The sequence below is a fragment of the Glossina fuscipes genome, unplaced genomic scaffold (assembly GCF_014805625.2).
Source record: "Glossina fuscipes isolate IAEA_lab_2018 unplaced genomic scaffold, Yale_Gfus_2 3, whole genome shotgun sequence".
NCBI lineage: Eukaryota > Metazoa > Arthropoda > Insecta > Diptera > Glossinidae > Glossina > Glossina fuscipes.
The window spans coordinates 3,077,395-3,102,475 of record NW_023998417.1 but is presented as its reverse complement, the minus strand read 5'-3'; the positions used below and the strand labels follow the sequence as shown (position 1 = coordinate 3,102,475).

The following is a 25,081-nucleotide window of genomic DNA, read 5'->3' as shown; positions in this document are numbered from 1 at the left end:
GCGCAATAATCATACACATCAATGCCACCGGATAATAGATCAGCCTCACTATGTGAACGATGACCGTAGTGTTTTCCATTGGGTATGTAGCCATGATGATGATGATGATGATGATGATTGTTTATGTGTGTACCGACTGCTGCTATACTCGCACGACTATTGGCTTGTCGCAGAGCTGATAAAGGCACTCCTTGTGCTCTTGATTCAGGACGTGATATAGGTATACCGCCAATGGTGCGAAAATCAGACTCACTGCGATATTTTCTATAAAGACATTAAAAAAACTAATATTAACATCTCGGATAGCGATGAAATCAATTTATAAATATTTTACCTTAAATTTGGTGGGCCACGACTGCGGGTAGTTTCGTTATCGCTGCTATCATAACCTGAAGATCCAGCTGCTGGTCCACCAGAACTGTCGCGGAAGCCGCGATTAATACGGCCGCCGCCACGTAAGCCGCCAGGACCCGGTCCAGGGCGATGGGAACGCTGAGAACCGGCATTTGGTGGGAAAACACGCGGTAAACCAAATTTCAGGTAGGTGTACATATTAGAGCCCAAAGGTGATCTGCAAGAACAAATATATGTTAGATAGATGACAACTTCCTTTTGCGATTTTCGTCGTTCACTTGTACTCACTTGGGACCGTAACGCGGATGATTTAATATTGATTGCACAGTCGTATCGCGTAATTGAAAATTTCCATATGGCAGAGGCGATTTCTCCGACGATCCTAATGCAGAATCGGTAAAATCTGAATTAAGATTTTGTCTGCATGCGTTAAGTGTGTGCGTTTGCGCGAATTAACGAAAGGGAAATGAACATAAAATTTAACAGAAAATTGCTAATAATTAAACGGATGCGGTGGTAAAAATTTTTTATGTAAAAGTAAATTTTGAAGTTAAACAACAATTACGTCAGGTGCGGTCAGTCAAATCAATCAGTGGTAGCCTATAGTTACTTCCGCACATTAATAACAAATCAAGCATGATTTTAAGAAACAACAAAAAAAAAAAATCATAAAAAAAAAACAAAAAGCTCGTCATAAATGGTTAAACTTAGACAAAAACAATTTATTGGAGTTGTTCAACTTCATTAATATTTAATTTTCACATTCACATACCTGTATATTGACCAAGCATGTAAGTCTTCGGAAGCCGCTGGTGGTAATGGTGAATGAGGACCGTGAGGCACCGAATAACGTCGCTCTTCACGTGACATTTTTTTCGTTGTACTAAAATTGCTTAATTCCATAGTCTATACGAAAGGAAAGTTTAAAAGAAACGCACATCAAGCGGAAGATAATGAATATGTAGAAATTCACTAAAGTTAAATAATTAACTTTTTATGGTTATATATATATATAGATTTATATTTAGAAGAAGAACTTCTTTATTAGCTTCAAGACAATGGCAACGTATTTATAAGAAATTCTATTATATTTCGAGCTACTATGTCACGTATACTGTATAGAAATAATTTTCCATAAAGTGCAGTTACTCATCAAACAGACTCAACTCAGCATGGCTTGGACTATGTTTGTCAACTTATTTATAGCTTGTTAGTTGATAATAGATTTCTGTTTCCTCAAGAGCACGTACAGGCAGTATTGGTGGACCATTATGTTCATATTCAGCGAAAATTTCTTCTACTGCTCCTCAGCTTACTTTTATTTTAATTAGACTTTTCAACCCTTTAAAGTTGTTTGGGTACTTCCAAAAGAAATTCCCTCAAATATACATATATAACAGAATTAAGAGTCTAAATGGTAGAATGCTAACTTGATTCACATCTACATACAGGTTAAGATATTAAATCGATATAATTCCCTAAATCATCTTTTCCTTATTATGCGTAACAAGTATTTGGTACATAAGGATGGAAGGTATGTATTCCTTTCCTTGAAAGATTTCAAGACCACCCGACCAGGTATATGAAGCGAAGTTACTGCTTGAAAAAAGATGTTATGAAGATGTTAGATTGAAGTTTAAAGACACTATGGTGTTTAAGTGTCCATGGATAGGGAGTACTTTCAGTGTACTTGTGAATTTGGAAAAAGTTAATTACTTGTTAGTCATCTTATGTAATGCAAGACCTTCGTTTCGATCAATTGTAGGTTAGATTTATTCCTAATGGATTGTGTCCTTTCACTCATCAATAGATCAATAAAATATTGTGTAGCAGAGTTTGAAGCAGATTATACGAGCTGCCAAGGCGAATATCACAATTGCCGAATAGCAATGACGCGAAAAATTCATAGAACAGTACTACGGGTTGACTGAAAATATACAACGCGGCAAGCAATTCGCAAATCCTTCTCATCTTGTCAGTTTCACCGCAATACCTTCTATGAAACTTTTTCGTTTTATTTTAAATTTCTCCTTAGTTCCATGCCCCGGTATAAACTAGCTTAAGCCGACCTATGTGACGAATGTAATTTCTTTCTTTTTTATTTTATTTTAAATATCTTCACTTGATCAGCAAATGCTAGGAAAGCTCAATGAAAGTTGTAATCATGGTTGGTAAGGATGCTTTTCATTTAGATAATATCAGAAAGAAATTGAAAGAAGGAAATTTAGTGATTGGTTAAAATTTCAAATTTATTGTAGCATTCATTTCTTGATTCCCTTCTTTTTCACAAACTCCACACCTCTAATAAAGTCACAATGTGACCTGATGTCATCTTGAATATTAATCAAAGCCTTGTAAGTGTCAATTCCCAAATCATTTCAGCTTAAAAATTGTAAGAAGAATTCTAACCTAATGTCAATATTTTTTCCCATTACCCATTATAATTTTCGACGTGAAACTAGATCGTTTATTAATAAATAATAGTCGAATTAAATAATATTAAGATCAGCTAATAATAATAAATTTCACAAGAAAACTATTGAAATCAAATCATATATGGATTTGTTAGAAAATCCCATTGTTTTTCAATTTCGAGTTATGACAAGTTTTTATATATGGGTCATTGTATTTTTGAAATTTTATTGCAGCGTGCATGGCATTAACATAAATTTTACTTTTCGCAAAGTCTTTTAAGACAAAAGCAATTTTAGAAAAGATTTGGTTATCTCTCTGCCCTTAAGAAAGACGAAAACGTTACTACAAGGAGGTACATGTGTAATGTATAACGCAAGCAGTGTGAACATCTTTTGCTTTGCTGTTTTGTCTTTTTTTTTTTTTTATTTATTTTTTATTTATTTATTTTTTTTTTGTTTACAATGGCTTTATGTGAATTATCTTCAATTTATGTAAATATTGGGTAATTTGTGCTCTTGGGTTTTGTTGTTATTGTTGTTGTTATCGTAATTATAATATTATCAAGTTGTAGATAAATAATTTGTTACATAACAATTATAAAAATCGTAATTGTAATCATAAAAATTAATCGAATGAAAAAAAAAATTCTATTGAATTTAAAGGAAACGGAGGCGAAAAAAATTTTCTTACAATAGATATCCGTTGTCGAAAGACTCATCGTCTTTTTAATAAGCTATAGCTGGGAAGTTTACAGCGGCTTGCAAAATATATAATAAACCTTTGATTGATGAATTTCTGATTATGTTTACAAAAGTTGGTGCTACGTGCATACCTAACGCTCCACGTCATTAATGCACGATCAACTATAAGAATAGTGAACCTTTTCTACGTGTCAGATGAACTAAATGTAAAAAATATAGCAAATTTTCTATTAAATTTGATAGTGTCAGTCCGAATATCCAATGCCTTTTTTTTATTTTTCCTTTTCAAATCATGCCAATAATTTTCTAGTTAAATAGAATGGGAAAGAGATAGACCTAAAGGCTACAGTGTATAGTATTAAACGTCTCCAAAGGATTGTATTATTCATCGTTGGTCACCGCGCTCTTGCAATCTTTCTAGTAGAACACGTATTCCCCGCCGAACAGATCCTTGGTTTTTTGAGCCTATCAATCAATGGGCGAATTACTTGTTATCCTCATCCTTTTAAACATTGAATTATTACTTCTCATCTTGTAATTATATATGTGGTTTGACGATCCCCTGTGATGTTAAAGTCATAATAAGAGTTGAAATAAAATATAGCATGGAATTATAAGCTGAAGAGAAAAGACACGTCTTATTTCAAGGTTACGGACACAACAATAAGTATCGAAGATCAGCTTACCCGAATAATGGATTAGGAAAAATGTAATTAGAGAGAGGAGAAAAAAAGCGGCAAGGTATTACGCCATTCTAGTTGACTGCTGTCAAGGTTTACGACAAAGGTTTTGTCGAATGGGATCCGGTTATGCCTTCTCACATGTTTACGGAACAACTATAGCAGATTTGGTCTTTAGCGTCACCCATCAATGATCTCATGCAATGGCAATGCATTATGTAGAACGCTCGATTTAACCTCCAAAAAGGCGCGCCAAGAATGATGGGTGCTAATATTCGGCCTGGTCTATGTTGTAGTGTTCTCCACTTAAGTTATTGGTCGCGACTTAGTTGTACATTCCTGCAAATTGACGAAGAGGGATAGAGGGATAGAGTACTTAAGATGATTTCACTTGGTGAAAGTCAAAAAAAAAACCCAAACAACGGACCAACTTTTACTATGACATCAAGTCTGAGTAATTTTGCATCGATTGTGACTTGTGTTATCCATTACTATGGCCACATGTGGCTAGCTCCAATTGCTTGTGGAAACGGCACAGAACTACTTAAGCGGTTTCCCGAATTACTGTAACGGCTTAAAAAAAGGATTTTTCTTTAAGCAGTTCTTTTAAAACCGAGAACACACACAGACACACAGACGAACAGACATGGCTAAATCAAGTCGGAATTTCAAGCGGGACATGCTAACTACTCGTATATGTCATAGTCATAAAACTAGAAGATAAAATTTAAATTTTCCCATACATTCGTGTCAACAAACTCCTAATTTTTTTTGTGTAGGAAAACGTTATCAAAATTGAATTGAATGAATTGATCTAGAATTCTAGGTTGCTTCTAAAGATGCATTAAGCATGTCTTTAATTTTCATTATGCCTTATATTAATTCTATAATTCATGGCGACCTTTGATAGTGAATATGAAAATTGAAAAACTATTTTAAATGCGTTTCCATGTCATCATTACAGCACAGTAAGAGTCAACCTATATTTGAAATTAGTTTTTAAGCGACATGATGGTTCATCTATTTTTACCGTTTTTTCATAATAGGAAAAGAAAAGCAAAAGAGCATTAATCGGCTTACGACGAATATTGGATACCAATTAATTTAGAGAAATATATAGAAACTTGTTTCCTAGCACAACGATATCAAGAGCAAAATTCTAACTTTGAAGAATATTTATCTCAGATCTGCAAGATATTGTAAGCTTTTTTTTTTTTCTTTAAAAGTATTGGATAGCCCATGCATAACAGGGATAACGAAGGGGAGGATGGGGTCAGAAAAGGAAGAACAGTGGAAATATTTAACTATTGATCTCTTAAAATTAATATACATATATATATATATATATATATGCATGGGTGTGAAGGTAGATGATTTTGTTTTGTCTTCCACATGTGCGTCTCAGCTAAGGGACTTTTGTGGGCGTGCATTTGATTATCTTAAACTTTTGTCCTCTAACTTAAACCTTAACCTAACTTAACGTAAAATTTATTAAACTAATTTAGAATTTCATGTTGATGTAACATAACTTCCAGAGGACAAGATCCGAATGTCACGAGTAAAGTGATAAACATAGTTTGCTACTTATTCTGTTGTGATTGCAAATACGACGAAGAACAAAAAAAGAAACAGAAATCAAAACTAAAACTAGAATAAAATGGGAACTGGCATATATATATATATATATATATTTACATATGTATATAATTTCTATATAAGTCTGGCTGCAGACATACCTGTATGCATACGCTGTTAACAAAGATTGACAATAACTAGGTCAAGATTATTTAAAGTTTAGCGAATTAAAAAAAAAAGAGGAAGAAGAAGAAGAAGCAGCAGCGAACACATGCTAATTTTGCAGCGTTCTTAAATTGCAAGCGGAGAAACCGTTATAATTTCATAAATTATGTTGAAAACTAAAAGAATAAATAATAATAATAATCGCAATAATGATAATGAATTTATTTCAAATGTTTTACTCTAATTTATGATATTTGACTTGAATAAACAATCAAGGAGGGGTAGAGGAGTAAAAGTTTAAATTTAATTCTAATTTAATTGGAAAATTAGAAAATGCAAATCAAAAAGCAAGCAAAAGCAAATGTTTCTTAACATATCGAATGTAAGCGTAAATGAGTAAGCGTTTAATGAGTTTATTAATGTATATATGGAAATTGAACCGTTTAACCGTTTTCGCGATTGTTTTCGATTGTTGGTTGTGTGGCAAGCTTGTTGCTTGTTGTTGCTTACAAAATTTCCTTTTTAAAATTAACTTCATATATGTAGCTGTCATCGATCCCAAGGCCTGTGATCCAAATTGCTTGTATGAGGCAATTTCCTTCCCTTACACGTTATAATAAAAAATTCACGCATATTTAAAAGAATTTTCATTTCAAGGCGAACAGTGATTAACAATTGTTTTTACATATTGCAAGTGCTGTTAACAAACAACGTTAGTTGAACAATTAAAATTAATGAATAATGAATTTTGCGAATACACTTGGAGAATTAGTCTTAAAGATATATTTATCTATATCTATATCTATATATATATATATGACAACTTGACTTCTTTGCATGAATAGAATAGTTTGACTCCACTAGGTAACAGTTTTTATTCATTTTCTTTCAAAGAAATATTTGCTCCTATCTAACGGTAATTAAACGCCTTTTCTCTATTCAGACCTATCGGCTATCATTAAGAAGGGTTAATAGTTAGAAGTAACGTATATGTCTGTTTAATGCGCGGACGTTTTTATTTTATTATTTATTTGTCGGAAATTTCTTATACTCTTTCTTACTGGTTTTTAGCTGAAGCCGGAGTTTTACATATATTATTATATTGTATAACAGATAGCACTTTTTGCTATTTACTACCTAAAATTTAATGCTATTTAACAGCTGATGCTTACTTACACTTAAGTGCTACCATCATTTGTAGGTGTGCCTCCTTCGTACTACAAATACTAATCGTAGTTTAGCAGGAGATATTGATAGTTACTTGGAGTTAAGTCCTTGGTGCAGCGCTTACTGCGATTTAGATGCTAGTAGGTGGATAGGTGAGACCCGCTGTTTAGTCGGCGAATTCACGATTAGTACTTGTAGGTATCCAATGTAATAATAATTAACATGGATTTATTTCTATTCAGAAATTAATGCTATTTAAAAATCTATAGCTGCACTCACTCAGTACTTAATAGCAGGAGGTAATTAGCACTAATTCGAACTAAATGCTTATTAAGTCCTTTTAATACCTAGTTCATATTTATGTGTAACGGTTAATATATACCACCAGTTACCTACTGGTTGCTGGTAATCAGCAGTTGGTAATCAGTGTTTACATTCCGGAATAACTAATGTTGGTCCCAATAGAGTAGTTAGTGTAAAGTTGTCGCTATTATTCCAAGTAATTGAGGGAATCGAACAATTTATTTTTACTTTTCTTACTCGAAGAAATTGAAGAAAGCAGATAATATTTAGAATTCATGCAAAAATTGCTAGAATTCAAGTATAATGACATACAGGCACATAGCTCTAGCACAGCAGCACTTGCATGGATATTTTGTTAATCTACGCACACATGCCTACAGTAGTAGACGTTGACATGAAGCAGATCTTTATAAAGCACGTCTATGTACATACATTCAGGATACGAATTAGAGGATTCGTATTGTTACGTAAACCTGTCTTTCGCGATTTTATCCTTTTAGTCAATTCCGTTTGAAATTAAGTTCGTACCGCTTAATAGTGATTTTTAGGATGGTATAGGTTTTTTTTATAATTCTTAGGAGATCTATTTGCAAATTGGAATTTACTGGAATTTATATCTACTACCCCTTAATTCTCCCTCTGGTCTTGTTCCGTTCGAATATTGCAATTCAACTCTCTTGACTGTGGCTTTCCACAAATATTCCGCTCATATATCCTTTTATGAGCGAGTAGGTTCATCGCGACATTTATGTTTTAATCTCTCTTTCCGCCACATGTTCTGCTAATCTTTGTTAATCTTGGACTTTGTTGTCTTGGAAAATCGACTATTTTCACAACAGTATATTCTTCGGGAGCCTTCGACAAAGAGTCTTCAGAAGCAAATATCGCTGTGGGCGACATCGGTAAAGGTTTTCTTCCCTTTAATATCATCTGTGATTCTTTTTAGAGGAATTACTTTAAGCGAATTTTTTTTTTTTATGGAAACAAGAAATCCTTCGGATGCCGCATGCATACCTTAGGGTCATACTTGTCATATTTACTTTTTTATTCTGTTACTTCACTCCCTTTGTTTTATCGCTTAAGGAGGACAAGGAGTGCAACAACGGAGCTCGTGTCATAAAAATGAAGAAGTGGAAAGTGCAAGATTTTCCATCTCTCTAAGCTTTAACAATATAGGGTAAACGGACGGATCAGATAAGAGCGTATAGGCATCTTTAACCAGTATTATCGAAGCTCATAGCCTTAAGTGGGAGCTTAGTTTGAAAAAGAAATTGATTTCTTTCAAATTTCTTTGGCTTAAATTTAATTTCGATAGCACCTAAAAGTACTTATCTTAAAGAAGGGCTTATTTTCGCGTAACTCAAGAGATATCTGAATATTTAAGAAGATTTTAAACTACTTCACCGTAATATGAATTCTTGAATATTTAACTAGGATCGGATGGAAAATTTTGTCTTAGTTTTTTTTTTTTTCAAAATAACCGCAGTGTAACGAGCAATGTGTTTGCTTCCGTTTTACATACTTGGAGTGCGGCGTTATCAACATCATCTTCAGCGTTATTAATGTTTACAATTGCGTACATTTCGTGGCTGGCTTAGTTTGTTAGTCATTGAATGTATAGTATGACTGCACATATGTACATGAAATCTGCTCGAAATTGTTGTTTTATTATTTTAGTGCAAAAAGTGATAACAAATGAGATAAGTTTGTTACAATTAACTCCTTTAATTGCAGTTTTTATAATTTCGACTTTTATTTACTTTATTGTGCATTAAGTCATTAATAAAAATTTTTGCACAAAAATTTTATATTCATCGGTTTACGTCAAGTGAATATTTTAAATGCATTAAAATGACTTTAGACTAACGACCTCATCTTTGTTTGTTTAAAAGGAGAACCGATTGTCTTACTTGTTAGCGCTCATATTACTTTAGTCCTAGAATTTACAGTAATAATAATAATAATAATAATAAAATTTGTCCCAACATTTTTCAAGTTATCGTAAAAAGAATTACGTCCATGTCGTGTTCCTTTGATAGACAAAGTGGAAGACAGACGTACTGTGACATAATGTGTGACCAATCCAAAGAAAGGTATAGATCTCAAGAAGCATATGGACTCGAGAAATGCGTGACGGCATCCGTTCCTCCGTAATGGGCTTTTGCAATATGCTTAGATGTGCATCACCACTCTATCCGTACCTTCCGTCACTTTATATTCAAGACTAGTTATTGATTTCAGACAGTATCAAAAAAAAATATTTTCCGGACATTGCCATCATGTTTGTTGATATTAGAGAAAATTGGCCCCAAGTAGCTAAGTAAACTTTCGCTTTTTCAATCTCCTATTTGACTTAGTATAAAAATTATTTCATAACAAATTTTAATTAATTAACATAAAAACATGTTTTGTTTCTAATACTTTTGCAAAAAAATTCCGGAAAAGTTTTATTTTAAATATATTTCGATTTAAATCCTTCCGAGGCGTCATTTAACAGTCCTTTGTTAAAATATTTGGTTAAGGTCTTTCCTCGACCCGTTCGCACCCTTCACAGAATCGAAAATTACACAAGATTTTTCTGTTTTACTTTATTTTAATGTACGCGGGCAGATCGTAAACATTTTCTTAACATTGGACTCTTAATCGATCAAGGAAGGCTTGCAGCAAATTTCAGCTTTTTACTTTAATTTTAACGATTGTGGCAACTCGACAAAGGTAGGGAATGGAAATTATCTCTTTCGCTAAGACAATAGGTATATAGCTTCGGCATCGCGAAAACTAGATCAAGTAGGAAGTAAGTAGAGTAAGAGGTATTTCGACGTCCTTTTCCATAGACAAACGGGTCCAAAATATTTTGAAACCTTACATACCTTTATAACCGATTTCTTTTGAAGATGTAAGAAAAAGGATCAATACAGATCGGTATTCAATAGTGGTAGTGTTAATTAATACGACAAAAGTCAACTTACAAATTATTAGTGGAGCTGGGTATTTGAAATTCGGTTCAAGATGGATACGACTTGACTTAATTTATTTTTTCAATTTGCTTTTTTCCATGTTTATTATATTATCTAATTTGAAAAACAAAAAAAAAACTTTTTCTTTCATTTTATGAAAATATGAAATTTTCATTTTCTTCTTCTAAACTAACTTTTCTTTTATTTTTTAAGTTTATTTCAGTTTATTTATTTAATTTTCATTTTACGTTTCACTTGCCTATGAATGAATTGCTTGCTTTGTCTATAATTTGTTTACATTTTTTTTATAATTATTTTCATCATTACATACGTTTATATTCATGTGTGCATATGCATGTGCATGAATATATATTATATTGCTTCTGTCTTCTTTAAGAGAGTTAATTATTAAATATAAAACATATATATATATATATATATATAAACATATATAAAAAAAAAAAAAAGATGTGAATTTCATGCAATAATTTATTGTTTATGGTCGATTACAAATTTTTCTCCTAGTTTTATTTAAAATACTTGAAGAAGCATTAACTTATACACTACTTTTTTTTTTTTTTTAATAATAATGTCTTGTGAGAAGTGAAATTATAATAGTAAAAGTGCTATTATTTTAATAGATGTATTCATTCATTTTTATTATTTTATATATATCAATATGTACATATATATATATATATATGCATGCATTTATGAACAATTTAATGTATTTACATGAGAGTAGTCAGTAGGTCAACAAAAGTAATTTTTATGTTCATCACCCGGAGGTATATTAATTCCGTTTCTCTATTTATATGCTGAACAAGTGAGAACTTTATAGTCGGATTAGGCCGATCATTTAATACCTTATATCACGTTGTCTAATTTATATCATGTTCCTAGATAAAGCCGTATTGTTCATGTGCGTATTTATGGGGAAGTGGGCCCAAAACGCAACCTAATGTAGTACAAGTTTAATTCTTGCGTTGGGTAGGATCAAAAAATATACGTAGGTGTTCCAAATTTTATAGACTTTATTTTTGTGTGAAATTACTATAATGGGTCAATTTTCATCACCATATATTAGAACTTCGACTTTTCTCCTCTCCAAGGAACCGATTGTCGTGAAAGTCGTTATTAGGGTAGGATCCAAAAAATAGGCAGAGATGTTTCAATTTTGGTACAGTTGAGTTTTTTCTTTTTTGGTACATTGCTATTATGAAATAATTTTCATCATAAGGCGTTGAAAATTATACCTTTCATGGTTAAGAAATTGCCCGAGCCTGTTCAAAGTTTTCATAACAATTTAGACTGTCGAAACACTGATCGCCAGTTTTGCCAAGAAATTGTTAAAAATTGGAATTTTTTCTTCCATATAACGAGTTTTTAGAATAGCGTATTAGGGTATGGAGAGTGGTTGAAAAAGTAGACTGATCCGAACCATTTCCAATACTCATTACTCATATAGTCCAGCAAACAAATCTAGAAAAACTTGGACGTATATTCTATTGGCGGTGTTGTAGCGCCTTTAAAAAATGAGAAAGATTTGCCACGCCTATTCATTTGTATAAAGTGCTGTCATATTTTTTTTTTATATTTTTATAGTGAAAGCTCCCCAAAAAGTACATAAATTCTTAGTAGATAATTGAAATACGGAATGCTCCTAAGCATGTTCGCCCTTTCATCGGTCCATCTGTCCGTTTGCGCAATTGTATCTGCATCCGAGTTAAACATTCCCCTGTTCCCAAATGTGAAGACATCGATTGCAAACTTGCGAAAATGACACAAACTTTTTAAAGACGCCTTTGAACAGCTTTGCTTTTCACGTTTAATGCTTCTTACTTATACAGTACAACAAATACATACACAAATTTCCACTTTTATTCTCAAAATAGAAAGAATCAATCGCGCTCAATCTTCTCTTCCTCCTTTTCCTTTTTTTTTAGAATCATATTGATGGGTATAAAAGATTCGTTCACGACCAAATATAGTTTTGTTAGCTGTTTTCGTATAACTTGCTTTCCATAACATGGGGACATTTGGGGAAGCATTCTAAAAATGCTAAAATGTAATCAATTTCGACTTTAGAAATAATATATCAATGGTGAAATTTCATCAAAATGTGGTGAAAATTGCCATCCATTTGTTGGTGACAGGCACATAAACAACAGTTAGACAGGCGGACCTGTCGGCTAATGCCAATCCCAAAACTCATTTTGAATTGATTGATATAAGCAAGCGTGTACCTGTGTGATCATGTTCTTAGAGACACATACATCCGCACAAATTTCATATAAGATTATCGCATGCGATGCAAAATGTAAAAATAGTTCTGTGGTGGATAACATGTTCTATAGAATGATCAAATTCTTATAAATTCACTAATGCATATTCTTATGGATTAAAAGTTGAATTAAAAAACTGTTAGCTGAGTGAAAGATGCTTACTACTTATTTTTACATTATATTGCAAATAGTTGTGTAGCATTAATTAACCCAACAAATCATGTTGAATTTCATTTAAAGTAATTGCACAAAATTAACAATTTATAGTTTACCGATAAGGCTAACATTGATTGTAATTGTGTCAACATGTTGTTATTTAGAATTAATCTGATGAATGCGGTTTATTGACTTTTAAAACAAAATCTTTCAAGATCAAGTAATACCTACGCAAGTTGGCATCGAAAACACTGTTAATTATAGTTTGATTAATAGCCTTGCTCTTCTTGCTTCTTGTTGTTGTTGTTGTTTTTTTTTTGATAAAGCATCACCTAACCGCAAAAGCCGCATTTAGCCATCATGAAAATGATATTAACAAAAAACTCTATCTATTAAAAAAGCATTCAAACTACGGCAACTAGACATTCAGTTACTTCATAAGAGATCAACAACAACACCAAAAAAAAAAAAAACAAGAAGAAATATTTATACAATGGTATATTGTATCATTAGCCAGTCCAGCCAAAAGTATAAGATTACATTACATCTTTGTTTCTTAAACAAAAAAAAAATGTATATATATTTCAAGAAAAATATATATATTTAAAAAAAAAAAAACTTTTTTAATTAAACAAAAATTATATGTATACATATATATATATATACATATATATTTAAAGATACATATTTTGTTTAATTAAAAAAGTGGATGATCTTTTTCTTTTTTTGATTGCAACTCTATATCTGCAAGAAGAGGAAGTATCAAGTGTATATAATTTAAAATACAATAATTAATGAAAATGTTATTTTTCGTTATTTTATATAGATTTACTTTACAAATCATTGATTGTTTATTTATTTATTGATTGATTTATTTATTTATTTATTTATTTTTTTTTCCCAAGCCCTGTTCAACCACAGTGATGAATATAGATAACTACTGGTTATTGGTTTTTTTGCATTTCTTTTCTTTTCAGTTACACTTGTGATTCATTTAATAGTTACGCTTGTTACGTTTTTTTCTTTATTTATTTATTTATTTTTTTTTCAAACAATTTCTGCAAAGCATTTCCTTATACGATGTCGTTATTGTTTGCATTGTCTTTTTGATAGTCATTGATATTTGCCTGCATTCAAGCATTGAAAGTATAGGCGTAACACAGTTATTCTAATGACTCTAATATATGGTTATTTTCTTAGTTGCATTTTTCACAATCACATTGACTAATACTTTAGTGAAATCAAAATGTTCGTTAATTGCAGTTCGTACAACAAATAGACCGCATATAATGAATGGTCAGTATAATGTTTAGGGTTTTAATAGCATGAAAAAATTGATAGTTTTCATTGATTGGTAGAGTTTAAATATGAATTAAAATCTTTACATTACCGTTATTATAAGAAGAAGTAGTTCCTAAGACAAAGGTAATCCTGTTCGTGGCACATTTACCTATGCCATCTATGAACTGTATTTGTCTTATCAAAAAATTACACGTACTCATCGCATTCGTCTGGTATTCTCGCCTACTCATCAAAGTTTATTTTGCCGAGATTTCATTCTTAATGGTACTTGATCGGGAAGGGAAGGGAAGGGAGAGTCTTAAATTAAACTCAAAATGCTATGACTATGGGCGAAACGTTTTAGAAGAATCGAAAACTCTGTGCGCAACTCAAACACATCATGTTTGTGTGAAGTTATTTGCTTTCTCTCCGAAAGTGCCTTTCATCCCTGTCTCTTAAGTGTTCCCTATAGTAAATGCTTAGTCAGTGAAGAAATAACACTTACTGGGGCCTGGGTCAATACTTTATAGATAGGCGCAACTCAGTAACAGGGCACTGTTCAAATACATCTTGTTGGTGTAAAGCTATTTACTTATTTTCCGAAGATGCCTTTCGTTCCGGTCTCGATTTCCTTGAGTGTCCCCTATAGTGGGTGCTTAGTCGGTAAAGAAATAGCACTTACCGGGGTCTAAGTCAATACTTTACGGATATGCGCAATTGTTCAAATACATCTTGTTGATGTGAAGTTATTTGCTTTCTCTTCGAAAGGGCCTTTCGTCCGTGTCTCTTAAGTGTTCCCTACAGTGGATGCTTAGTCAATAAAGAAATAACACTTACCTAGGTCTAGGTCAATACTTTATAGATAGGCGCAACTCAGTAATAGGGCACTGATGAAATACATCTTGTTGACATGAAGCCATTTATTGATATTCCAAAGATGCCTTTCGCCCCCGTCTAGGAGCCGTCGTCTGACGACTATTTATCACTTACTTTTTCCTTTTCTTTAAAATACACGGTACCTCATAGCCAAGCGTAGCAAGTTTTCTTTTCTCTCTCTAATTGAGCAAAATTCTAGTCTGTTTTATGGCAAAGCGCTGCACTATTCACACCCCAGTAATAATACATCATTTTAAGTGAATTTTAATTCAGTTTTTGATCTTAATAATCGCTTCGAATTTTCCCTTCAAATAACTCGCGTTTCGTCTTCTTCTCCAAATAATTTGCGATTTTCTCGCTTCTCGTTTTCTGTGATCTTTATCAACCTGCGATATTAATCGCATTTAAACACATTATAGATAATCGATCGTTATTATTAACATTTATCTCGAACTGTGTTATCAAAAATTAGGTAAGATAAGTTAATCGTTCTTCTCTATGCAATCATCGTAAAATGGAAAGTGTGTGGAATTTTATTGTTTAATGGTTACACGGTGAAAGTTCAAAGTAAAGATACAAAGGAAAATTGTATCATATTTTTAACTTATTTTTTCCTCGATTACAATCCATTATAAAGAGATGAGCGAACGTTAGCTTATAAATGGATGCGAATGAAAGTCACTATTAGAAATTTTAGTGAAAGATTATTTAGAAAAGTGATTACATTCTTCGACCTTATTGTTGTTATTATATTCTAAGTTCTTTCACAAAATCACATAGTAAAAGGAATAATAAAAGTTTTAATTGTGTCAATCTATCTGTAGATAATTTATTTATTTATTTATTTATTTATTATTATTATTTTTTTTTATATATATCGTTAATCTTCTCCATCTTCATTTTATAACCAAAAAATGAACGCATCTTTACAACTTTCTGGCGGTCATTCATGCATTCGCAAAAGAAAAAGTGCACTGCAATAATAATAAAATGTTTTATGAAGAAAAAGGTGGGAAAAAGGGGGACATTACAAGAAACTACGATAAAATTAAATAAGTATTACCTACTTTTACTTTATAAAAGATGACAGAGAAAGAAGAAAAGCAAAAAAAAAAAAAAAAAAGATGCCAAAATTATGTGGCACACTTGTTGTTGCTGCTCGCTGCTCGCTGTCGCTTAAGTCAAGTGCAATAGTAATAAGCTTACGTTGGCCTAAGTTGGCAAGGAAAACATTATGTACTTAATAACACAGTAAGAAAATTGCATTGTGCGATCATTATTTGTAAATAATAGGCGGATGAGTTTAGGTGTGCAAAGCGGTTTAACAGCATTCCACTTGGATGCCTAAGCGGAAAAATTTAAAAAAAAAGGTACAAAAACAAAACCAAAAATGGCAACACAAAAAAAAAAAAAAAAAAAAAAAAAGATTCTACCACTTATAAATATATCCTATCCTTTATGAGTGAGAATTCATGGACTTCAGCCGGCAATCGTTACGGTGCGCAATAAAATGTTGGTGAAAGTGAATAAAGATGGTTTCGTTTTTCATTTCATTGGAGAGTAAAAATAAACATATTAAACGATCATACATAGAGTATATGCAGCTGTAAGGGATAAGGGAAAGGATAATGACCTGATTGCAATTTTTCAAATATTGTCTAAGGCGGATAGTAACGATTATCACGAATTGCTAAAGACTTCGATGCTATAAAACCAAGCCTAACATGTTGCGAAAAATTGCTGAGAATGAGGTCATGCCGGACTACATAGATAGATGTGGCAACAATGTAATCTCTGAGCTTTCGCCTGATGTGATATCTATTTTCCTATGCATGACCTTCCAATTTTTAGGCGCAAGTATAGCCTAGCATATCATAGTCGAACTGGTTCTCGAGTTACTTTCCTTCCAGGAATGTACCTTCCCCGGCAATTTACTCTCACTTAAAGGGAGTCAATAAAATCATCATAAGCAACGTAAAAAGACCCCTTTAACTTCAAGTTAAATATCGAAAATTATTCATCTTTTTAAGCGACTTGCACTCTCTTGTTTTGATCGATCATATATTTTTACGCGGCTGAAAACCTCTTAAGAAAACATTTTCATATAAAAAAAAAAAAAGGCGAGATATTCATAAAAAAGTAGTCGCTGATAAATATGAAGTGATTTTGTAAGAGAATTTGATATTTTTTAAGTGAATGAACTGGTTCTTGCCTTTGGCGGGTTTTGCAATAACGATTTGAAAGCATAATTCTTGTTTTTCGTTTAGGTAAAAATTGTTACACAAAAACTAAATCAAACAACAAACAACTAAACCGTTTTTGATCTCAATAGAGGACTAACAATATATACCCTACTACCACAGTTTTCTTTTAAATCTTATTTAGATTTCAAATGTCAAATGTTCTTCATATTCTTTCTTTCTTCCTCTTCATTTTTTCAATAATTAAAAATATACAAACACTGCACTACTGCATTAGAAGATGCTAATGAAATTTGTACCAAACCTATGTCCTACGTCAAATTGCGCTTTCTTGAACAAATTAGCTGAGACGATTTGGTATAAGGTTATTGTACAAACGCCGGAAAGGATGGAAAGGATGATAGTAGAATGTGGTCGCGTTGCCGGCCGTTTTGGGAAGTTGTGTTTCAAGAAAGACGCAGTTAAAGTTACAAGTACCCTCACGATTATGTTCGGTAATTTGAATTTATTTAAAATTTTTCCAGGTTCGTATTATCTTTTATTCTCTCTAAGATTGAATCACCGCACTTACCCGTTTAGTATGGGCACACTAGTCACTTACTTATATGTGTTTATTAATTGTTTGTAATTGACTATGTTTACCATTTTTATTATTATATATTGGGTCATATAAAAAGGCTTTGCGTTTCTTACCACGTCTTCGAGCTGGCTTTGGTGGCCTGCTCTTTTCAAATGATTCCAAACTCTTACGTAGTTGATGCTTAGTGCCCCCGCTAATCCTGCCTGTCTGTTTAACTTAAGCAGTTGCAAAACTTTAATCGCCTTTTCGGCCAGAACGAGGTGTATCTCTAAGCAAACCACTTCAGCATTCTTACCTTGCACTTTTTCTTTTTTTCCTTTTTCATAGCTTCCGATACTTCACTCATTTGCAAACCAATTGAACTTTTCCCACGAGCAAAAAGTTACGAAATTCTTGGGAGAACAAATGTAAGCTCAAATGTCACCTTTTAAACAGATGTTCATTCGATGAGACTATCAGGCGAGTGTTGCCCGCGATATAAAGCCATTAACACCATTCTGCGGAGAAAACTGCAAAGTCTTTTGCACATGTTACCCAATATATTACCATTTGGATAATGGATTTTTTCCATTTTTTCTTGACATCATATATTTTTAAAACCCATTTCCGTTTTCGATATAAATTTATTAACGATTTCTACACGATTGTGTCTGATCCGAAATACCGCATAAATAACTTATAGTGGCAAACAAGTTTTTCGAAGGAAATTTATTAAGCTCGTTGAGTGTCCGTAATGCATGAAAGTGTACATTGGAAATTATCAAAGCGCCATAAGGACATGTTGTACATGTGCTCAATGACACTGAAGAATAGGAAAAATTTAAAATGCTTTCGATAGCAAATATCAACTTTAGTAGGACTTTACTCATTAACTTTATCACTAGCGCTAGTACTAGGAAATGACCTTCAATTGTCTCCTTCGATATACGTAGCAGTTAGTTTACAGTTGTCTAAATTTATATCTTGCTAATCTGTACGTGAGCTGTACAATGCTGGGTTATGTTTTAGGCATTGTTTGCCTAAAACATTGTTATGTTGATGGTGTTACGGATATTTACAACTCTTCAGCCAAACTTATTATCTTACACCGATAGCGTAGCGAAAGCATCAACACCTTACAAGTTTTGTTCATTCATTCAAATCACTTCAACTTGACAATATCTCTCTAATAAATTCAAGTAAGCGATTTGCCGGCTATCAAATGATTCGGCCAAAACCAACCAATAACTTCATTCTAATATTTATCTGATTTATAAGTTGTTGTTTTTTTTTTTTTAAAGTTTTACACACAGTGCAGGTGTATATGTGCCTTTAACCAGCAATAAATAACCATAAACTAGTAAAAAGCATTGCGACTGAATGAACTGATTTTTTCTGAACACTTGCTTATGACATAAATAGGTAGAAAGAAATAAACAATTTGGTTAAACCGGTTAATTGAACTGTTTTAAAATAGATGGATAGACAAGTCGCGACAACAACAAACATCGTAATGTGTGTTAAAAAAAGTTTTAAGTCTGTCCACACAGGTAAATTTTATTAGATAGACTGCATATGTATTTACATATTTTGTTTACGATATCATACTTAACAGATTCATTCCACTCTTTTTCATTGTGAAAGTTTTACTTTAAATTACTAAACATTTCTCTTTGATATTTAACGGTCAGTAAAAAGTTTTTTATTTTGCTTTTACTTTTCTGCTTTTTATTATTATTATTTATTTATTTATTTTTTTTTTTTTTTCAATTTAAATTTTACTTTTAATAGTAATTGTAAAGAATTGCAAATAATTGTCTGCTGGCAAAGCACATAAATGAAAGGAATGCTATTAAATGTCTAGAAAAAAAAAAAAAAAAAAATAAATATATATATATATGGAAGAAGAAGAAAATTACATTCCCTTTAGGGGATCTTCAAAGAGATTATTGCGTAAGCAAAACAGATCATTATACCGATCATCGAAGGATCAGGAAATCGTTTGCAATGCTCAGAGGGAAGCTTTAGAGACCCTGGAAAGTGTACATATTTTTGATTAGTATCGAATTCTAAATCCATTTAAGCATGTTTGTCTGTCCGTCTGTCCATCTAACCATCTGTGTCATCGTCTTTGCAAAAATGAAGCTAACGTTTTCAATTTTTTTTTTTTTTATATAATGACAAGTGACTGACTGGCTGATGGAATGAAATAAGCTTTTGGAACTTAAAATTTTCTTTTATTGGAAAAAAAATCGCATTCTCTGTTTTATTAAGTTTTCAGCAAATTCGTCTATTAATGTTGTAGAAAAATTTTTAACATATTTGTTTTTATTTTTTATTTTATTTTTTGTATTATTTTAGACTTTTCGCAATTCTATCAAAGCAATCGTTTTAAATATTATTGCGATGCAATCCCAAGCCACATTAGTGCAAGCAACTTATTATGATGACTAATCAATCACCTTCAAAGACGAAGAAAAAAACTTTTCAATGACACCATACGCCAATGATAAACAAATAAAAAAATGCAAATAAAAACAAAAAAAAAATAACAAAAAATAAAATGCAATACATACTCCTACGGTTAACAGTGATTAATAGGCATTGAAACGAAAAATCAAAAGCAATTCACTTTCGTGCAAATCATCTTCATAGCTTAACTCATACGAAATTTTCGTGGCAATTAAATAATTTAAAAGTTGTGTGTGCTTGCATCAATTAAGTAATGTAAACAAATCTATGATTTTAGCAGCAAGCACACGTATCATAACTCGCGATCCGCCGTTGTAATGATGAAAGAAAAGTGCGATTAGCTTATATGAAATTCAAATTTAGGTAACTTTATCTCGAGTCTTCTTCATAGCATTTGCTCTTCATTTTCACTTATTTTGTCATATTGAAAATTTAATCTTCTTTTATGTTTTATGTCACATTATTCTGTGCAGATGCACTTTTCCTAGGGCTTATTATTTCCCCCCGAAAGGTTTGCTGTCCTTCAGATACCAATTTACCTATGATACTGAATGATAATGAAATCGCGTTATTTTAAACAAGCAAATGCGATAAGTTATTGAAGAATTGAAACTTTTTTTTTTTTTTTTTTATAATTTTCAACAAACAGCAACAAGTTTTCAAGCAATACCAATAAAAGTTTATGCCAAAATCGATAAAATTATATTATTGACACCAGCCAGGTATTCCACCGCTTCCGCTGATATCCGCCAACTTATGACTTAGACGAAACTTGATTATAATGCATAGGTAGATGCCACGGTCATGTAAATAATAAAAATTTAATAGAAAATTTTCAATAAAAAGTATTTAAGTTAATTATAATTAACGCGAAAAAAAAAAAATATCGGGCGACTAAACGCCGACTTAATATGATGCAAGAAAATTCAACAAAAGTTTATTATTTACTTCAATCCACCGAACAGTGTTTTACATACAAATCTATTTTATTTATTTTTAAAATCAAATTTTTATAAGAAAATTTAAATGTTTCGAACGTATAAAAAAGCAAATAACGTAATAGGATATAATTAAATTATTTTAGTAATAATATGATTACAATAGTGATAAACCAAAGTTGTGACTGAAAATCGTAAAGACATTTCCGCAATTGCTTCAATTAAAATCATGCTTCATCCTAACTCCACGTCCATCAGCAAAGATGTTTGTGTCTGCGGAAGTCGACTTGCGCTAAGGTAAGTTCCTACTTCATATATTACAACATATTTTCATAGTAGTAATAGTATCTACGACTAAAAACAATTATTCAATTCACTTTTAATTATTAATTAGTTATCTTTTTATTTATTGTGCTAAAGAAAATGTAAAGTAATTAATATTGATTAATGAATTGAAGAAAAAAAAAAAAAGAAGACAGGTGAAAACATTATGGCCGGGCTAAGCCGACTATTATGTACCCTACACACACCCACATACACATTGTCTAACACAATTTTTACTTTTGCCATAGAACACAAAATTTATGCCTTATTTTTATATGAGAACTTACGTAAGAATGATTGTGTGCAAAGAACTATTATGTATCAATTTTCATGATAAAATATTAAAATCTAAACTTTTCTACCGTCAACTTTTGCCTAAATCCTTACATAGGATAGGATACAAAAAATAGCCCAAGATCGTCCAAATTTAGTACCGTTAAGTTTTCTTTTATCTCAAGTTACCATTATGATCGCATTTTCATCATGAGGCATCGAAAATTACACCTTTTATGTCATAAGAACTTCAGTTTTTGTTAGCTGAGAGGAGGTTCAAAATCCACCCCAGGCGGTCCAAAGAATACGATTTATTACCAGACAATTTTGTCGAGATATTTTGATATATTCTTTGGAGATATTCTTTTCCATATAATGGCGTTTCAAAATAGGGCTCCGTATGAGGCGTGGCGGATAGACTGATCCAAACCATTTCCAATAGCGTTCGTCCTTGGGTTAAAGCACGTGTAAGTGTATCAAATTTTATCGAAATATCTCATATGTAGCGACCTGGAGCTTGATTACATATCTACATGGACAGACATACAGAGGGGCGATGACTTTGAATCGATTGATTTAATAAAAGGCGAATCTAGCTTTAGTTCTTCTTGGGGTTACATAAATCCTTAACGGAAGTGGTTTGTGAAGTTTCGGTAAATCTCAAGGCAATTTCCACCTAATTTTGATAACTACAACATAACATAAAGAATAAACATAACTTGCACAACAACTAATCAGCTATTTCTAGGCCTTTCCAGCCGTATGAGATTTATTCGTCCATCTTCGACGATGTATTCACAGACGCATAAATGGATACTGCGATTGGGAGGTTGTCCGAGTTAGATTTTCTGCACAGCTTCAGTCATTTGAATATCATCGGCAATCGTTAAAAATATTATCTAATTTCACTTATGACGCGCTATGACAAGTTAAAGGAAAATTTTTATGTACCAATCTAACCTATTCGTGCGACGTAGGCCAACGGATATTTTGCAATTTCACTTTCAGTATTACAAATATATAGAAGTACGTTCGTATTGCAACTCGTATCCAGTTTTTGTACCGTCGCGAGGTCAACTTAAGAACGAATAGAACTTACGATGTAGTTGGCAGGATGCTAACCTAAAACTTGTAGACTTTGTTAACCGTCTACCTTGTACAACTATTAAGCGCGTTAGGAGAAAGGTTTAATAGTTTAGTTGGCAGATTTTGCATTGAGTCTTTAAGCCGGGCCTGATCGACATTTTTATGTTACCAGTGATTAATAACATAAGTAAGTTTTGCTATAGCAAAGTTTTATAGAGCAAACTATAGCTAGAAAGTTAACTACCATAGTTTTTGTAAATTATTGCACATAACTTAAGGAAAATTTCCAAATTCTTTCCAAAATGTCAAAATGATTTAATTTATTCATTTAACTTTTTCAAGTTTCTGCAAGAGAAACTTCATTTTCTAAGGCGTGAAATTTTTCGCAATAAGCACATGTTTCTAATTTATTATGCCAACAGCCGCCAACAGATATGTAGAAGTAAAAAAGTTCGTCATTCTGTTTGTAACATCCAAAAAAAAAAAAAATGCATATGCGATTATGAAAGTTATATATATGTTTTCTTGATCACGTTGAGAATCGCTTTAGCCCTAGTCATCGCCAAACGCATACTTCAGTCTCACAATCACAAAAATTGATAAAGAAATCTAAAGATGTCCTACTCGCTCAGATCAAGTTTGAAAACAAACGTGATTCTGTTATGCCCTTTGAGCTATACTTAAAATTGTTGTTAATTGCTTACAAGGGATAGGGATAAATGCATTGAAGAATAGTTTCCATCAATCCAATGAAATGCAGGCATTTAATGAAAAATCTTCGTGGCGTTTATATGAATTGCTTGAGATGACAAGGGTTCAAGAGTCGACTTAAGGCGAATATCTTTTACTTAACTTCTTTTAATTGTTTAATATTCATTCGATGTAAGTGTAGAAAAAATAGAAGAAGAAATTGAAAAGAAGAGTTGTTCTCTTTACCTTCAAACACAAAACTGAAACTATGCAAAATATTTTTGTTATGTAGACATTCTCCTCTCCTCCTTTTTCTAAATTGATTGTCTGAGTGTGAGAATGAAAACATGACGGAGTTAAATAAATAAATGAAAGAATTTTGCGGTAACACAAATTCCATGAATGAATTATTAAAACAAAAGAACCGACTGAAAAACGAAAAATGATAAATGAAAAGAAAATTCCATATAAGTAAAACACGACACGACATTATAGTAACACTGAGTCACAAAAAAAAAAAATTATGGAAAAAAAATTTTTTTTTTTATTGTAAATAATGAAAATAAATTCCAAAATACTAACAAGAAAATGACAACAACAACAATAACTAATACATGACGTTATACATAAACTGGGACGCTCGTGGTAATAACAAAGACGTAACGTTTTGACATATATATGCATACAAGAGTAGTTGAGTAAGGACCGAAAAGAGGGTAACAAACACACACAAAAAACAATATTAGTTTTATCTGTGCACGAAAACAAAAACAGAAACAAAAAAAAAAAAAACAAAAAAAAACAAAAAACCCACTCGTACACCTCTCTAAACACAACAGCGGCAGAAGTATGCGTATGTAAGGCTTAGTGTTGACAGTCAGTAATGCCCACATTTAGCACATAGAAAATTGTAATCAATTTTCAACAAGTAAGAAAATTATAACCGGTCGTGTCCGAATCTGTTGTACCCGTCATCGTTGCCTTAAAAAAGAGTAAAAAAATTATGGTATGAGAGGGCGAGGCTAATTTTTTCGATTATTAAAATAAAATTTTTTTGTCGCATAAGCGTGTGGACATGTCCTTGGAAAAGTTTATATCACTTGCAAATTCTTTTGCAAATTTTGTGAGCGATATTTTGAAGGTGGACCGACAAACAGTGGGACATTTTTAGGTGCGTTCCAAATTTGAGCTGGCCAAGAGTTTATATACTTTTTTTAAGCTTATTTTTGGCGGCCCCGTATAAAGGTAATGAAAAAAACAAGTAAATTTTGGTACGCTATAACGTTAGGTAGGCGTGGTAAATTTTTTTTTCAATTTTTAAACAGTTGCTGCAGCACAGAATATGCGTTCAAATTTTTTACTATAGTTTCTGAGTAACGATCGCAAAAAAAAAGAAAAAACAATTTTTTATTCCTATTGAAAAGCACAGTTGTTCTCAGTTGACGTAATACTGCGGGCGTGTCTTTCGGCCGATTTCAATACCAATCTGCGCGCAAGAATTTGCCATGTTTTTGCCAGATTTGAAATTGGTAGCTTCACTTTTGAAGCCAGGAAAATGTTTACAACAGACATTACATATAGACGGACAGACGGACAAGCTTCGCGTTTGATTTGCTCGATTTC

General features: G+C 32.1%; 1 protein-coding gene and 2 long non-coding RNA genes across 3 annotated transcripts in view; 2 read left to right on the top strand and 1 right to left on the bottom strand.

Annotated features, from left to right (window-relative positions):
• The window catches only part of LOC119634756, a 28,383-nt gene extending 7,597 nt beyond the window's left edge, over positions 1 to 20,786 (top strand). The window contains exon 2 of the long non-coding RNA XR_005246978.1: positions 20,037 to 20,786. This is a non-coding gene — a long non-coding RNA (uncharacterized LOC119634756). The remainder of the gene's footprint in view (positions 1 to 20,036) is intronic.
• The window catches only part of LOC119634745 (ATP-binding cassette sub-family G member 8), a 39,711-nt gene that overhangs the window by 2,441 nt on the left and 12,189 nt on the right, over positions 1 to 25,081 (bottom strand). The window contains 4 exon segments of the mRNA XM_038029091.1: positions 1 to 264; positions 335 to 571; positions 643 to 774; positions 1,127 to 1,260. The exon segment at positions 1 to 264 is cut by the window's left edge and continues 56 nt beyond it. Coding sequence (XP_037885019.1) covers positions 1 to 264; positions 335 to 571; positions 643 to 774; positions 1,127 to 1,260 — 767 coding nt within the window.
• LOC119634755 overlaps positions 21,176 to 25,081 on the top strand; it is a 76,599-nt gene continuing 72,693 nt past the window's right edge. Inside the window, exon 1 of the long non-coding RNA XR_005246977.1 lies at positions 21,176 to 21,382. This is a non-coding gene — a long non-coding RNA (uncharacterized LOC119634755). The remainder of the gene's footprint in view (positions 21,383 to 25,081) is intronic.